The sequence below is a fragment of the Prunus avium genome, chromosome 8 (assembly GCF_965620075.1).
Source record: "Prunus avium chromosome 8, drPruAviu1.hap1.1, whole genome shotgun sequence".
Classification (NCBI taxonomy): Eukaryota; Viridiplantae; Streptophyta; class Magnoliopsida; order Rosales; family Rosaceae; genus Prunus; species Prunus avium.
Window position 1 is genome coordinate 1,736,728 of NC_142291.1, and position 17,534 is coordinate 1,754,261.

Here is a 17,534-nt window from a genome sequence, read left to right on the forward strand (position 1 = left end):
TTTGGAGTGGAACCTCAACTTCCTTTATGGTATATATTAGAGCAGGTTTGCCACGTGTAAAAGCCTAACGGCCACACGTGCTCTGCGTCACCCAATTTGTATTGTCCACGTGGCTTGAAAATTCGAATGTAAAAGTGAAAATGTCCCACGTTGGAAAACTAACAAACCTAAAAAGTGCAACCAATTAGTTTTAGGGTGACACCTCAACTTCCTTAATTATGTATGCATATGAAGCTTTGTGGCATGTTTATTGCAAGTCTATAGTATTTCTTTATAGTCATGAATTGTTACGGTTAACGTTTAGTGATGGTATGACATCCTACCTACTAGTTAGGCCTATACATATTGCAATATGCCACATTAAAATATGTATTAAATCATTTTGATTCTATAAGTTATAGAGGCTGTCCATATCATGATTATTATAATCAAGGAACGCATGTTTTAGTTGTAATCTTACCCACTTGTTTCAATAATTTGTTTCATGAAGCTACTTATATATATATATATATGCTATGTAACTTGATATATATTGTTCAATATTCAAAATGGTTTATAATATAAGTGGTTAAGATCGTTTACACTGCATTCGAGGTTATGTGTTCAATTCATTCCTCCCAAAATATATTCAAAGGGTCAACTTTTGTGTCTACCAAATATTTTTCTTTATTTCATGCGATCGATACTTATCCTCATGGGCAACACAATTATTCACTATCACATATATGCAGGAGCAACAAGGGCGGAATCAGGAAATTTTTCAACGAGTGGGCTAGCTAAAGTTATTAGCTAAAAATCTATGATCTTTTTTTTATGTACTTACCGTTTCTATAGTCCTTTTGAGCTACAAACCCCTTATAATTTCCAATAAGTTTTAACGTAAAACAAATACATATTAGTCTTAAAAAAACACAAGAAAAACAAAAGAAGTCAATGGACTTTTATTAAAAGAATATTTGACGGAGAGACCCATATTTAAAACTTCTTATGATAGTTATGAGAAATATTTGAAACAGCACTGCTACATGGAGTCCAATCCAAATGATCATAAATTTTACTTGCTTGGTGTGCCAGAGAGTCCTACCTTGACTCAGGCTTTCATGTTTTAGATGATAGTTTTGATATTCAACAACCAATAATATCAACCTTTTTTTAATGATGATGTATATAACTTTGAAATAAAAATAACAAACTGAAATTACTTGATTAGAAAGAAGAAAGAGTATTTTGGAGGAATGTCAACTTTTCTTCTTGTTTTTTTGTCCAAATTCAAATAAATCCAATCAGGTCCACGCCAAACTTGACTACTTTTGGGCTCAATAAAGCACTACTAATGGTCAACAAGGCCACCGCCCCTTACAAAAGAGGCCCAATTCATGATTATTATTTTTCTTTGTGATAGTCAATCGATAAATTGCATATCATTGGTTTCATAGACTCATCAAACTGGGCATTGTCTCAAACTAGTATATGAAAGTGTGTTTTTGAAAAAAAAAAAAAAAAAACAACCTAGCAATGAAAGTTATTTTATGGAATTAAAGGTCCAAAACAACTTCAATTCAATTCTAAATATCTTTTTGTGGCTAACGGGGTCTACCCAATAAAAAAGGACTTCGATTTGCAAATTAGTGGTTTTAAGTTTGAACTTCTATGACATCTTAATAGTGTGTGTGTAAGAAATTCCCCCTCACCTTATATACATTACTTGTATTCAATATATATCTTTATGTGATCGAAGCTAACGTGCAACATCAATTTTAAAACTAGTGTTTTTAACTTTCAAGCCATAGGCTCATGATCACCACTAGTATCTTTTTGCGACAATTCTATGATGATCACCACTAGTACAGTCTTTATGTGCACAAGATATTGCTTTCATAAATCACCACTAGTACAGTCTTTATATACACAAGATATTGCTTCACAAGAAAGGTACATTTTCAAGTCATAAACCATACATTAACTTTCATGAAACTGGAAAACCTCCGAATTGAACACATATCAATCTATGCCTGATACTAATAAAAGTAACTATTCTTTCATACCAAAGTGGGTTCACTACTAGGAAAAGGGGCTAAGGCCATGATTTGCTTAGTCACAGCGAACCAGCATTAGTCATTAATGTATAATGGCAACGGTTACTGTGCATCAAAGGCTTGTAATAAATAAGTCACAGTGACTCTGTAACTGGTAAACAAATAGCCATTAACATTGTATAGGATATGCGCCATTATTTTATTTAGGAATCTTATGGCTTATAATGAGATTTTCTAGTAATGATTGATGAATTGTGGCCAATTCATGGTCAACACTCTTTGGCCACGGATTGTCTATTCAAAATTTTGTTGCTCCTATGGCAAAGTCCTACGCGTATGGCTTAGCCCAAGTTCAAATTACATTCAAAAGCTTTCTCTGTATATAATGTCCAATAATTTTCTACCACCTTATACATACAAACTCAACTTTTCTACTAAAAAATGATTTGACATTTAGAATTTTGTTATAACCATCATTACCACGAACCCTATCCCTATGTGTCTTTATCTTTTCCATTGTAAATAATATCGAGTTGCATTGCATCGAATTGTCCATATCCTATAGGTGTCCTTGAAGCCCTTCCAATACCTTCATCTCGCATTTCCCCGCTATTACATTTTAAGATCATTTTTTGTTTTTTGTTGTTGTTTTTTTGTTTTTTCTTATCCCATCGTAGCACTAGCAAATGTTGACATGTTGTCTGCACTTCTCCACAGTCATGGGCCTCCATCAGCATTGTTTTAGAACTGCTTGCTTTTCTTTTTTTTTAATATCATAAAGATGGCATATACTTGTCTTGAAATGCATTTATTATCTAGCTTTCGTGGCATATACTTCTCTTGAAACGCATTTATTATCTAGCTTTTGAGGCATATACCCGTTTGATTACTATTTCATTTTCAATTTTTTTGAAAGAACATGTTTTTGTAACAAATTGTGTTTTTAGTTTTCAAAATCACCCTTATTTTTTAATACAACTTGAAATTGTTCTTCAATTTTGAAATTTATTTTTTTGCGCTCCTTTTTCATTCACTAATTTTACATCACCACACATGAAATGTACTTCAGTTACAAAACTTAACATTTGGGACCTCCCGACTTGGATTCGGTAGCCCGATTTTTGCGTTCGACCACGGACCCAATCCAAGCCTCGGAACTTCCAAATCCAAAATTCACAAAATAAAAATCATCCTAATTCCAAAAAATTCACAAAAAATACTACAAACTCTTTGTAACATGCACTTTCATTCTACGATCTCAAATTCACAAATTGGCCAATAAAAATTCCATTTCCAAGTTTCACATTAAATTAAAAACTGAAAACTAAAATCAGTTACCAAACAACTATTATTAGTTTTCGCTTTTCACTTTTTAAAAAAATTGAAATCAGTTACCAAATAAGTTTTCAATTTTTGAAAAAACTAAAATGGTTACCAAACGAGCCTTTAATTATCTGTTTTATTCCCACGAAGTTGATTAATCGTGTCCAAAAGCCTTGTGAGTGGGGTCTTGTGTCCAAAAGCCTGGTTGATGAGCCATTCATTCTTAAAAATGTTCGTCAAATGCGTAGTTTAATTAGACTCATACTTAGATTATCACACAAGTTCAACATCTAATCTAACCTCTCTAGTGTCAACACAAACATGTCCTTTTCAAGAAAAAATGAAAACAAAATTTTCCCTCAATCTCTCTGCTTATCCATGTATTTGGACTGCAGTCGCGTATTGGATAAGATAGAGTAAGGATGATTAGGACTGAGATTAAAAAAATTACAAGTTGTAGGGATATTAACTATTCATCCTATAAAACTTTCAAATGCATATATAATTACTCCATTAGCTAGGCCCCAACGCATGATTGATGACATCTTTGATTCCTTTCACATTAGAGAGGCACAGTTTAAACTGATTTTCCTGTTCTTGTTGTTATTGCTCAACTGCGAAATGAAATAAAATAAAATGTGACTTATTAAAAAAAATTCGAAATTTTAATCCCCCAACGGTGTGGATAGGTAATCTTAATTGTTAGAAATAAATAAGGTCGAGAGTGAGTCATGTAAAAATAAAACGCTCTCACGTCAATTAAGATATTTAAAACTCTTCTAACATTAGGAAGAGAAATATCACTAAGTTAGTTGTACTAACTAATGAGTATCAACCCTCACATGATGCAATGCAATTATACAACCTTTTCCCTTTTCCTCTTACCTCCTTTATACCCAAAAATAATAATAATAATAATAAAATTAAATAACAAATACCACTATTTTTTTTTTATTACATAGCAAATACCACTAATGATTGATCTTTCCAGTTCTTTTTAGTTATCTTTACATCTTATTTTTCAGAAAACCAAAAGAATCTTTCAACTATTTTTCTATTTATGTTTTCTAAATATATTCATCAATCAGTTGAAAATTTCCGTTCCCTAGAGACTCCTCTTTCAGAAAAACAAAACGTCTTTTAGCACTTTACCTCTTTTTTGTTTTGTTTTTTTTAATTCTTCCTTTAGATTTAAAAAAAAAAAGTTGTAATAACAAATAAAGAGAGCTGTTAATTTTCTTAGGTTAGATTTTATTATGTATCAAATCGCCGTGTTAATCTTCTTTGGATTGAATCAAGTCATTAGGTGTCATAATGGATGGATCCAATGATTTATGATGAACAATTCAAAGGATTCACCGTGTGATTCGTTAGAGCTTATTAGGACAAGTCGTGGGTTTAAGTTTTGACACATGTCACCATCTGAAAAAGCTCTAGCAATTCAATTAAATGCCAAAAAGAGAGTAGATGATGCTTAATGGCCAACCTATGTGGTTTATTCAGATCAAGAGTTAAATCAAATTAATTTACTCAATCAAATCACAAACCAAGGTGAATGGAGGATACTTTAGCTTTGATTGTTAAGTCGCCCAAATCAAGAAGTTTGATTTAAATTAAAAGCTAAATTTAGCTGCTAAGAGAGAGAGAAAGCTTCAAATTTGGGGATTTTCCCACAAATCCTATCGAATCTTCGGTGTTCTTCGGCTTTGGTGGACCTACATCGATCTATTCTTACGTTGGCAGATCTATTGTCTTAGATCTGGGTTGGCTTTGGTTGTTCCTCATCTTGCGAAGTTACTCTTTGAGATGTTGTGGCTTGGTCATAGTAGATCCACTACTCATTGGCCCATAGATGAAAGCCATATGAGTAACTAGGTGGCGCTCTCGATGTCATGTCCCAAAGAAAATTCGTGACAATTGGTTTCCTTTTGCCGGCGTTGTTTTAGCTTTTTTATTTTGGTTTAGTTTGTTCAATAAAGTGCGGAACCTTTTATGTGGTTTTTTTCTCCCATGATTTCAGAAACTTAGTTGAATTTGTCGAGTGTTCTTAGTCTCTTTCGAAGAGTCATACCGGTTAGCTGCTAGTTTTTGTCCTTGAGGTCATTGGACTAGATTCGGTGAAATTATGGCAGTTGAAAGGAGTATAGAAAAGTTATTTTTTAGAGTGCTCCAAATTATTTCATCTTTTTGGCTGACTTAGGTTACTAGGGAATGCTATAGGTATTTTTTTATATAAAATAATAATAATAAATCAATTAACTCAAATTAAATCAAATCAATTCCCAAAATTAAGAAATTTGAATGGGAGGCTTACAACAAAGACTCAATTATTTGTCTATGAAGAATACTAGGCTTTCGTAGATATGGGCTTAGCTAAGTTGGCTAGAGCGGATGTGTTCCCTACTCTACATTCGAGTTCGAATCCCATTCCCAATAATTTAAATTAGATTAAAGTAAAATATGGTATGTATTAAACAATTAAAAAAAAAAAAAGGGTTTAATGACTTTAAGGAAACCAAAAAACAAAACAAAAAAAACTCAAGCTTCGGGAAAACTAGAAAAGCTCTCAGGCCAAAACAAACACCCAAACACTTAAACATTCAAAGTCTCTTGTGTTCTTCATCAAGCTCGTGGAGACTCACCAAGAACAACACACACATGTCGATTCCTCCACCACCAAAACCGTAGATGATTACGACCACGTGACACTCCTTGTGTTCCTCGTTTGTTCAAAATCAAGCATTGGCGGGCCTTGGTGAAACCTCAACAACTCAAATCATGTGATTTTAGAACAAGTGCTTGTTACCCTTGAATCAACACTACTACAAAAAGGGCAAAAGACGACCAGAAAAAGACGACGGTAGAACAAAAAACCGTCGTTGTTTTTAAAAAGACGACGATAACAAAAAACCATCGTGAATAAGTGACTTAAACAACTAAAAAATGGAGATACTGTTGAGAATTTTTTTATAACGACGCACACAAATAAAAAAGCGTCGTCTTATTAAAAAGCTTTTCTTTAGAGTTAAAATCTAACCAAAAAACAACGACAGCAAGTATGACAAGCGTCGTTTTTTAAAAATCAAGTGTCCTTTTTTTGGTAAAGACATGGTTGTTTTGAAAGAACTGTCGTCTATTATATGTAAAGATGACGGTTTTTTTATAAAAAGGGTCGTCTATTATGAAGTAAAGACGACGGTTTTCATATAAAAAGGGTCGTCTATTATATGTAAAGACGACGGTTTTCATATAAAAAGGGTCGTCTATTATTAAGTAAAGACGACGGTTTTTTTATAAAAAGGGTCGTCTATTATATGTAAAGACGACGGTTTTTTTATATAAAAAGGGTCGTCTATTATATGTAAAGACGACGGTCTTCATATAAAAAGGGTCATCTATTATATGTAAAGACGACGGTTTTCATATAAAAAGGGTCGTCTATTATTAAGTAAAGACGACGGTTTTTTTTATAAAAAGGGTCATCTATTATATGTAAAGACGACGGTTTTTTATAAAAAGGGTCGTCTATTATATGTAAAGACGACGGTTTTTTTTATAAAAAAGGGTCGTCTATTATGAAGTAAAGACGACGGTTTTTTAATAAAAAAGGTTGTCTATTATATGTAAAGACGACGGTTTGAAAAATAGCGTCGTTTGAAAAACCTTTTACGTCGCTTTTTAAAAAACTATGACGTTGTTATGTGTGTACAACGTCATTTTAAAGAAATCATGGTTTAGAAATGCGCTCTTAGATAATCATCGACGGAAAACAAAAAAACCGTCGTTAACAATATAAATAAACATGACGCTTATTACATCTATACCCTAAACCCTAAACCCTAAACCCTAAACCATAAAATATAAACCCTAAATTATATATATATATGTTTAAATAATTTTAGAAAAGGGATTATGGTTTTACGGCCTAATATATATTAACCATAAACCCTAAACCCCAAAAATAAACTTTTATCCCCCTAAACCCTAAGCCCTAAACCATTAAAGTATAAGTGATGTTGTGACTCATGAAAACATTTTTCTTTTTGGTGGTAATTTTAAATTTGTATAACTCAAACTTAATTTTTTAAAGCTTAAGGGGGAAGAAAATATCTCAATCACTTCATAGGAGTTGACGTTGCATTTTTTGGATTTATTTTAAATTTATTATGAATATTTTGAATTAAATAGAATAAAATATTATTAATAAAACCCACAAACCACGTCGGCATTAAGAAATTAAAGACGTTGTAAATCATAATAAACGACTTAATTTTAAAACAAACGAATGACGGATTATGTAAAGACGACGGTTTTTTACGAAAAGGGTCGTCTATTATATGTAAAGATGACGGTTTTTTTTTAAAAAGGGTCGTCTATTATATGTAAAGATGACGATTTTTTTATAAAAAGCGTCGTCTTTTAAAACACCCTAAAAAAAGGCCGCTTAAGTGAATTCGCGCTCGACAAATTTTCAAATTTTCCCCCGTCTTTGAAAACCTTATCTCTCATTAACAAGCGTCGTCTTTTAAAACACGCTAAAAAAAGGCCACTTAAGTGAATTTGCGCTCGACAAATTTTCAGATTTTCCCCCGTCTCTGAAAACTTTATCTCTCCCTCCTTGAAACCTCCTGAGCTCCTCTCTTCTTGAAACCCTCCTGAGCTATCTGAAACACTCCATCTCTCACCTTTCTACTCCTCATACGTACCTACCATCCATCAACGCCATCAAAGCAGCGACGCCGTCAACGCCATCGACGCAGCGACGCCATCAACGCCATCGTTCTTCGCATCAGTCATCACTAGCCGCCATCGACGCCATATTCACAGTCAACGACGACGATGTCCTTGAAAACATATCTAGAGACCTTGCGAGGTGGGAAAATCCTAGAACATCAGATCTGGTCTTCGATGTCGCCTGAGGTTCGATGACAGATCTCCATCACGCCTTCTTGGTGAGCTCTCGCCATCCACGTCACAGAAGCAACTCTAAGTTAGTCAAAATGTTCTTCTGTATTGTGTTACAAATGAACTTTTCCTGCATAAGCTTATGCATATTTTTTGTTAGTTAAAATGACAGCAAGATAATGTAATCTTATTGTGGTTTTTGATTGCTCAGGTAAGATGACATGGCAAATAGGTGCTGCAGCTTATATCAAGTGTAGCTCAAAGGCCAAGATGACAACTTAGAAGAATATAAGATCCATTTGACCAAGATGACTTAGAACACTACTCCAAGATGACAGCTGAATGTGGAGAACAAGTACAAATTGTGGAAGATACAACAACCATAGGTTAATGCTTTGGATATGGTATTTTGTAATTATAGGGTATAATGTTATAAATATGGTATTTTGTATGGATATAGTAGGAATCAAGATTGGTAAACAATGTAATTACAATTGAATCTTCAAGTTTTATGAAAGAAATAATTTTTTAGGATATCTAAAATGAAATTAGTACATCATTTTTACAGATAATAAACGGCGATTTTTTGGAACAAAACCGTCTTTTTTAGATTTAATAGACGTCTTTGGATATAATAAACGACGGTTTTTTAAGAAAAAGTGTCATCTTTACATTTAAATAGACGACGGTTTTTTCAGAAAAAGTGTCGTCTTTACATTTAAATAGACGACGGTTTTTTCAGAAAAAGTGTCGTCTTTATATTAAATAGACGACGGTTTTTTCATAAAAAGTGTCGTCTTTACATTTAAATAGACGACAGTTTTTTCAGAAAAAGTGTCGTCTTTACATTAAATAGACGACGGTTTTTTCAGAAAAAGTGTCGTCTTTATATTTAATAGACAACGGTTCTATAAAAAAAAGTGTCGTCTTTACATTCAATAACGACGGTTTTTTCAGAAAAAGTGTCGTCTTTACATGTAATAGACGACGGTTCTTTTAAAAACCGTCGTTTTTACATATAATAGACGACGGTGAATTACCGTCGTAGTTTGAATTTCAAAAAGACGACTGTCGATTTAACGATGGTTTGAAAAAGAAAAAGACGACGGCGTTTCCCCGTCGTCTATTTCAATTTTTGTAGTAGTGCAAACTCAAATTTTGAAAATAGAATGAAAAGAATATCACTACGGGCCTGTTTGATAATCATTTCAATTTTTATTTTTAGTTTTTATTTTTTATGCTAGATTATAGAGGAAAATAAGAATGAGGATAATATTGAGAGAGGATGAGAGGGAGGAGTAACAAAAACGGAAACAATTTGAAATTGATTTCAGTTTTTAGTTTTTGTTTTCACTTTTGTTACTCATCCTTCCCATCCTCTCCTCTCATTTTCCCTCTCAATTCCATCTCCGCTTTCATTCTCATTTCCATTCTCCCTCTTTTTCCTCTATATTTTAGCACAAAAAATAAAAAATAAAAACTAAAATTAAAATAATTATCAAACGGCCCTACATAATTTATTTTGCATATATATATTCTTGTTTAATTTGCCGTTGGAAAATCATGTTTACAAGTACTTCGGTCATTTGCATCTGTTTCACTAAAGTATGCATACCAAACAATGAAGGGACACAACCTCACACACACACACACACGTGCATGCTCTGTTACACAAATTTAAGAAAGTTGTAGATTTGACTAAAATTATCAATTTTTTTTTTCCTTTCTATAACCGTATTTCTGGAAACTTGAATAAACCAAAAATGGAAACGTGGGTGAGGACTTTCTATTATGAGCGGGAGACACGTTGTCCAGTCAAAACATAACATGATCACATTAGCATTTAGCAGTTCATCATGCCACTCATATTGGCAGGGAAGTCTCAACGAAACCGTTTCTTAATATTTCCAAACACTAGCACATAGAAATGTTTTCATTCTCACTCTCATTCTCACGGAATGTGTGGAATGCGTGTGAAAGGTATAATCAAGACCATTTATGATGTTTTTTTTCTTGGTCGAAAGCAATTTGTGATGTTAAGCGTGAAGGGAAAGGTCCAAAGGTTTTTCATGAGACCTACAAAGAAAAAAGAAGAGAAAAAAAGACACCATATGAGGAATGAATAAAGGTTTCAAACGAAAACCTTGAGTAACAAGGAAACTGGATTCCACCAGAAAATTAAGAGAAACTCTCTTTGATTAATTGTATTAAAATCTGAAGTGTACAAAAACGTTAGACAAACCTGCCTAAATACACAACTCTCAACCCTTGTAACTGCTAGGGGAGTTATTACATTAAAACTGAAAAACTGAAAAACTGAATTTATTCCGAAAATTAACTACGAAACTTTGAATGCGGTTTTGGAAGGCCAAACGACCTCAGAATGCCAAAATCCATCATACATCACAGCAAAGCTGTGAGTTTGACTCGTGGCGTCGTTCCCTTTCCGAAATGGTATTTTGCGTCCTAATCGGAGCTCGGACGCCAAATCTGCAAATTCCTGCTATGTCCCTTTTCACTTCTTCGCTCCAATTCTTCTTCACTCCAATTCTTCTTCAATCAATTAGAAAATCCCAACGATACGCCTTCCTTCTTTTCCTAGTGTCATAAGTGACCATATTTCGTCCTACATCAGACTCCTTCACTTGTAAAGAACTCGACCTCGAGTTCTCGTTAAAATGAACTTGAGTAGGCATAGAACTTGATGTGTAGATAAACTCTTCAATTTGTAGAATTAGGACTTGCTCATATTTGGATGGAATAATCATATAATTAATTCCATAAACAAGATTAGAATAGGCTAGTTGAGAATCAAACTCCTTGTATGAATTATTTTCTTCTCCAAATACAGATTCATCCATGCCTTTAATTTCAGAGGAATCCAATTGTTGTTCTTCATCTTTTGAAATATATGTTTCAACAACAGGAGTTTCAATAAGCTCAATATCTTGTTTTTCTTGAATCTCTTCCTTCATCTTATGGATGATTGGATCTTCAATTAATATAGCATCCATCACAGTTTCTTCCTTTTCGAGAACTTCCTCCATCTTTTCTAGACCCACCATGATATTGGGTTGAACAATCTTGTAACCATTCCTTAATAAATATATATTATATTCAAAAGGAAAGAATTTTTTCACAAGAAGTCTCTTCATCCAATGCCAAGAACTAATAGGATTTTTACCTTGTTGCTTCCTAGATTTTCGCAACTGATCCCACCAAAAAGCAACATCGTCTTCTAAACTGGATGCAACAATTTCCACCATCTTCTCCTCTGGGATCGCTATTGAATCAAATATTTCCTCTATGTCTGCAACCCATTGAAGAAAGCCTTCGATGCAGTCGCTCCCCATGAAGTATGGAACAACTGCAACATCAAATTCTCTAAGAGTGATTGGTTCCCCGTCTCCACGGGTCCTATCTTCTTCGTCTGGACGAGCCATTGGAGGCACCTCGAGTCAGGCAAAACCTACTCTGATAAGACAAGCCAATAATACCGAGACGGGAGAGACCCGCTCTGATACCACTTGACGCAGCACAAGCAATAAAGGTTTCAAACGAAAACCTTGAGTAACAAGGAAACTGGATTCCACCAGAAAATTAAGAGAAACTCTCTTTGATTAATTGTATTAAAATCTGAAGTGTACAAAAACGTTAGACAAACCTGCCTAAATACACAACTCTCAACCCTTGTAACTGCTAGGGGAGTTATTACATTAAAACTGAAAAACTGAAAAACTGAATTTATTCCGAAAATTAACTACGAAACTTTGAATGCGGTTTTGGAAGGCCAAACGACCTCAGAATGCCAAAATCCATCATACATCACAGCAAAGCTGTGAGTTTGACTCGTGGCGTCGTTCCCTTTCCGAAATGGTATTTTGCGTCCTAATCGGAGCTCGGACGCCAAATCTGCAAATTCCTGCTATGTCCCTTTTCACTTCTTCGCTCCAATTCTTCTTCACTCCAATTCTTCTTCAATCAATTAGAAAATCCCAACGATACGCCTTCCTTCTTTTCCTAGTGTCATAAGTGACCATATTTCGTCCTACATCACTTTGACTTTGTCATAAAGGTGCTATAATAATTCCATGCCGAGGAGAATAGCAGCCCCACCATGAACACATTCGATTCTGTTCCACCAATCGTCACTAACCACATAACACAACTTTGTTACCATTTTTCAAACATTACCGTACAACAGTTGCTCATACCAGTCGAAGACCACCAGTTCAAGTACTATTTTACCCAACTCTCTTGACTTTTGCAAACCCAATCTGTCACCGTAGGTTTCATCCATTTTTGTGCAGATTGCAGATTGAATGGTCAGGATTGGCTGGTCAAAGTAGGAACACCCCAATAGTTGTGCTTTCGAAGTACACAATGTGACATTCTCCTGTCAACAAAACAAAGTTAGTCAGACAATTTGGTATAAACATGCAGACTGATGAACACAAATGAAAGCAAAAGAAAAGGTGAAAACCATAGGAAGAGGCCAGGAGAATGTGGAATTGAAAGTTTCCTTGAAGAAGAGAATTGTTGGGTAAGTTTCTCTTTCTCACTGCTTTTTTATTTTTTTCGGTCTTTCTGAAATTCCAGAACGTTGGAATTTTCTGTACAAAGTCTCCTTTGATAAATGGCTCTCCAAAATAGTCAGATTCTTGAAATGGCTAGTAAATATCCACCCAAATGGCATATAGTTTCCTGTAATATTTTAATTTTCGTTATGTGGGTCTTTCTTTAAAATTTGTTTTGGGTTATTTTTTCTACTTGTTTGTTGCTTCTCAATCTACCTAACCTCACAACAATCTAATAAAATTATTTAAATAAATATAAGCAGGTATTTTGGCCCTTTTCCTCTGTCTTAATCCCAAGGTCAAATCCTCCATCTTTCCCCTTCCTACAAAGCAAATTTTGAGGTTCATCTTCATTTGGGCTGTCTACTTAATTATACAGGACTTGATTGCTCATATCATCTCATCACCTTCTTCATAGAGGTCTTCATCTTGCAGCATCAGGTATATCTCTTTTTCCTTCTCCTTCTATTTTAGATTTCTTAAATTTCTCCTCTGATGAATTGAACTGTCATGAGCTATGTTTGCATATTATATTTACAGAAAGTCAATGAAATCATTGGCTTAGGCATGGATCTCTCTCTTCCTGTGATGATGTTTATGCATGTTGTAATCTCAGAAAGTTTTTTTTGACTTAGTCCTTTCCAGTTTGGCAACTTGTTCCTCTGTAATTGCCAGCTGCCACGAAACAACAATTTTGTTTTTTTGTTTTTGGGTTTCTTTGGAGTTGCCATGTCGTTCAAGGCTTTCATAATTCAGATACATGATTTTAAAGAAAACTAAACAACTGGTGCTGGTGTTCCATCCCAGGGCCTTTCTGTAAGCTATATCTTCTCCATCCCGGCAAACAGAACTTAATTGTCGCTTATACTTTTTGTGAGTTTCATGCAATTTCATTCATTTTGCTTCCTTGCACAAGTTTTTACCTGAAAGTGCAAAAGAACATACGGAATACAATTTTTTGAAAAAAGTTTAGAATACATTGTTAATTTCAATGGATTATTATTTCTATCTGTGTCTCCGCAGAATTTCTGCTTATTGCATCGTAGAAACTAACACCAGATTGATTTGATCTGTTTTGCTAATTTCCAGTCTTACTGAGAGTTTGACAGTAATTTACCGTCTAATGTGTGACAATTTGTGATACAGAACTCAACTGTGTGACAGAACTAGTCTTATTCAACAACTGAAGAGGTAAAACAAGACCATGTCTTTAGTTAGGCCAGCGGAGCTCTCCACCACATCTTACAGAAACTTCAAACTCTACTCTCTAAAGGGCAGCAATGACAGTTCCACCTTGTCCACTCAAACATTTATCTCCGATAAGCATAAGACTCTGTATGCGGCTGATCCTGACTCCGCTGAGAGCTATGAGAACTTGCTTGACTCCCCAATGGAAGAAATTGCAAAACCATCTAGCTCTGGCATTTCTGGAAATTCAACTAATCCACAAGGTGACTCATCTTACCAGCTCAGAGCTGGATCAGTTTCCTCCTTGAACACTCAAAATCCATTTAACACTTCTTTAATGTCCATGAGGCAACATGATGCTTATCAATCCAATTTTGAATCAGATTACTTTGAGAGTCAAAGCCCCGATGCAGATAGCTTTGATGAAGATAAGATGAGACTGAAGCTTCAAGAATTGGAGCGAGCACTTCTTGAGGACAATGATGATGAAAATGATGAGGAAATAAACTGCAGTAGTCAAAGCATGGAAGTGGATGGTGAATGGACCGATCCAATCCAGAATGAATTGCTCCATGACTCACCCAAGGAGTCTTCATCATCTGAGTCTAATGTGAGCAGCATCAGCAGCAACAAAGAAATAACACAAGCTTCTCCTCAGACACCCAAGCAGCTGCTTTACAACTGTGCTGGTGCACTTTCAGAGGGCAACATCAAAGGAGCATCAACAATGATAAGTGAGCTCCGGCAGATGGTCTCGATTCAAGGAGATCCTGCTCAGAGGATTGCAGCTTACATGGTAGAAGGCCTCGCAGCTCGCGTGGCTTCGTCAGGAAAAATTATTTACAGATCTTTGAAATGCAAGGAACCCCCATCCTCTTATCGCCTTGCAGCCATGCAAGTCCTTTTTGAGGTGTGCCCTTGCTTCAAATTTGGCTTTATGGCTGCAAATGGAGCCATTATAGAAGCATGTAAAGATGAAAAAAAAGTTCACATAATAGATTTCGACATAAGCCAGGGGAATCAATACATAACACTCATACAAACACTTGCTAATCGGCTAGGTAAGCCACCACACTTGAGGTTAACAGGGGTTGATGATCCTGAGTCTGTTCAACGTCCTGTTGGGGGCCTTAACATCATTGGACAAAGGCTCGAGAAGCTTGCCGAAGCACTTAAAGTTCCATTTGAGTTTCAAGCAGTGGCCTCGAGGACTTCAATCGTCAATACCTCAATGCTGGACTGCAGGCCCGGGGAAGCACTTTTGGTAAACTTTGCTTTTCAGCTTCACCACATGCCTGATGAAAGTGTTTCAACAGTAAACCAGAGGGACCAGCTTCTTCGGATGGTCAAGAGCTTGAGGCCAAAACTCGTTACAGTTGTAGAACAAGATGTGAACACCAATACTACCCCCTTTTTCCCAAGATTTATTGAAGCCTACAATTACTACTCTGCTGTTTTTGATTCCCTTGATGCAGCTCTCCCAAGAGAGAGTCAGGATAGGATGAATGTTGAAAGGCAGTGCCTGGCACGGGACATAGTGAACATTGTTGCATGCGAAGGAGAGGAAAGAATAGAGCGTTATGAGGTAGCTGGAAAGTGGAGGGCTAGGATGACCATGGCAGGATTTACTTCATGTCCTATGAGCACAAGTATAACTGATTCAATTCGGGAACTTATCAGACAGTACTGTGACAGGTACAAGGTGAAGGAGGAGGCCGGTGCACTTCATTTTGGATGGGAAAACAAAAGTTTGATTGTTGCTTCAGCATGGAGGTGATGATGTTGATGGATATGTATCATTTAGTTCCAAACTACTGTTATGCTTTCATTCAGTCTTGTACTTATAGTTTTGTGTGAGATCAAGACGTACACTGATACAGGTAATCGTATTCGGAGTTAATAAATAAGGACCTAAGGAGCTGCTACGTATCTAACACACTGATATATGATCTCTATGCTTGTAATAGAATAACCTTTCTATACTCTTCTCCGTCTTATTATTTTATTGCTTTCTTTTTTGCTTGTAAGAAAAATGATAGTATTATCTTGACATTTTGAGGCCTTTCAAATTTAATATCCAAACACTGTATGACCTAAATTTAGTGTTTTCAGGTGTTTTCATTGCCCAGGTTTCTGATGCTATCTGCATTAGCCAAATATAGAACACGTCACTTCAATTGAAATGATTTAGTAATTCAAGTCACCTTCAGATTACATTCAAGGGTGACAATCTGTTAATTCAATTGTCATATTTGAACCAGGCACTCGTTTCCTGGAATTAGACAAATTTAACCTAATTCTAATTCAATTGTCATAAAGTCCACTGTGGTTTTGTTTAAATAAATTTGGCCTTTCCAAATTCGAATCTCCTCTCCCTTTGATAAAAATAAAAACTTGACCATCTCAGTTGCATGCACAGGTTGTGTTTGCATCTCTCGGGTCATATGAAGAGAGATGAAAACATAACTGTTGCATGCAAACGTGTTAGCAAACCACCAGTACTCTAGAGTTGTCAACAGGGGAGCAACCCCTCCACAAGAAAGAACAACTCAATGGCAACGGTTATAGCACTCTTTTGCTATCTCAGGTCAATAATGACATACCACGTAGAAATGTTATCACAAGTGTCAAAGCGTAATTGACTAGGATAGTACATTTCATGAAAGTCATTCTCCAACCAAGGATTCCTTTCTTCCTATGGGTAAATTAATAAGATTACGATTCCTTTACTGAAACCCAAAAAATTGGAGTTTTGCATTCCCAAAGTAAAAGGGTCTATAACTCCCTTTGTAAGCAAAGGTGGTGTTAGGGAGTTACCACCACAATCATGACATTCAATCATAGTTATGCCCATTCAAGGAGTATTTCCGTTACATTGTTATTGTATCTTAATTATAGCTTTATTGTATTGTAATTACAGCATTTAGGTTTGATATAATTACTGCACTACCGTTGTAAAACCATTTACCTACCTCCTATGCCTGTATATAAGGCCTGTACCCGTGAATTGCATATATGAAAAAGTATCTTTTCTACATGGTATCAAGAGCCTAAGAGCCTCGGCATTTTATTCTTTTTCCTCGCTTCTTTTCTTCTTTTTTTTTTCTCTACTCTCATGGCCTCTACTATAGCCTCCTCGTCTTCTTCTCTCACTGGTCCCACTCTTCCCTTTAACATCTCCTCCTTTGCCTCCTACAAACTTTCAGAATCCAACTTTTTACTTTGGGAAAGTCAACTCAAGCCCTTTCTTATTGGGCAAAATTGGTGGCGTTTCGTTGATGGCTCTTATGTCTGCCCCTCCCCTTTCCTCTCTCCTGATACTTCCTCTGATTCCGCCAAAGCAACCGACATTCCTTCTTCTGATCCCACGCCCAATCCTGAGTATCTTACTTGGTTTCAAACTGACCACTATCTCATGAGTCTGCTTCGCTCCACTCTCAAGGAATCCATCCTCTCTCAGGTTGTTGGCTGTTCTACCTCCAAGGAAATTTGGGATTGTCTTCGG

General features: G+C 35.5%; 1 protein-coding gene across 3 annotated transcripts; it reads left to right on the forward strand.

Moving 5' to 3' along the window:
- The first annotated feature begins 12,655 nt into the window (after window positions 1–12,655).
- SCL1 (SCARECROW-like 1) lies at window positions 12,656–16,081 on the forward strand. 3 transcript variants are annotated; one of them, XM_021945701.2, is made up of 4 exons: window positions 12,657–12,807; window positions 13,105–13,282; window positions 13,988–14,292; window positions 14,413–16,081. In XM_021945701.2, exons 3-4 carry the CDS (start codon window positions 14,046–14,048, stop codon window positions 15,804–15,806), a joined length of 1,641 nt encoding a protein of 546 aa, XP_021801393.1. In that variant the 5' UTR covers window positions 12,657–12,807; window positions 13,105–13,282; window positions 13,988–14,045; the 3' UTR covers window positions 15,807–16,081. The 3 variants fall into 3 exon arrangements, with proteins under 3 accessions (XP_021801391.1, XP_021801393.1, XP_021801392.1); XM_021945699.2 differs by having other exon boundaries at window positions 12,656–12,807; window positions 13,988–16,081; XM_021945700.2 differs by having other exon boundaries at window positions 12,691–12,807; window positions 13,221–13,282; window positions 13,988–16,081.
- The last annotated feature ends 1,453 nt before the right edge of the window (window positions 16,082–17,534 follow it).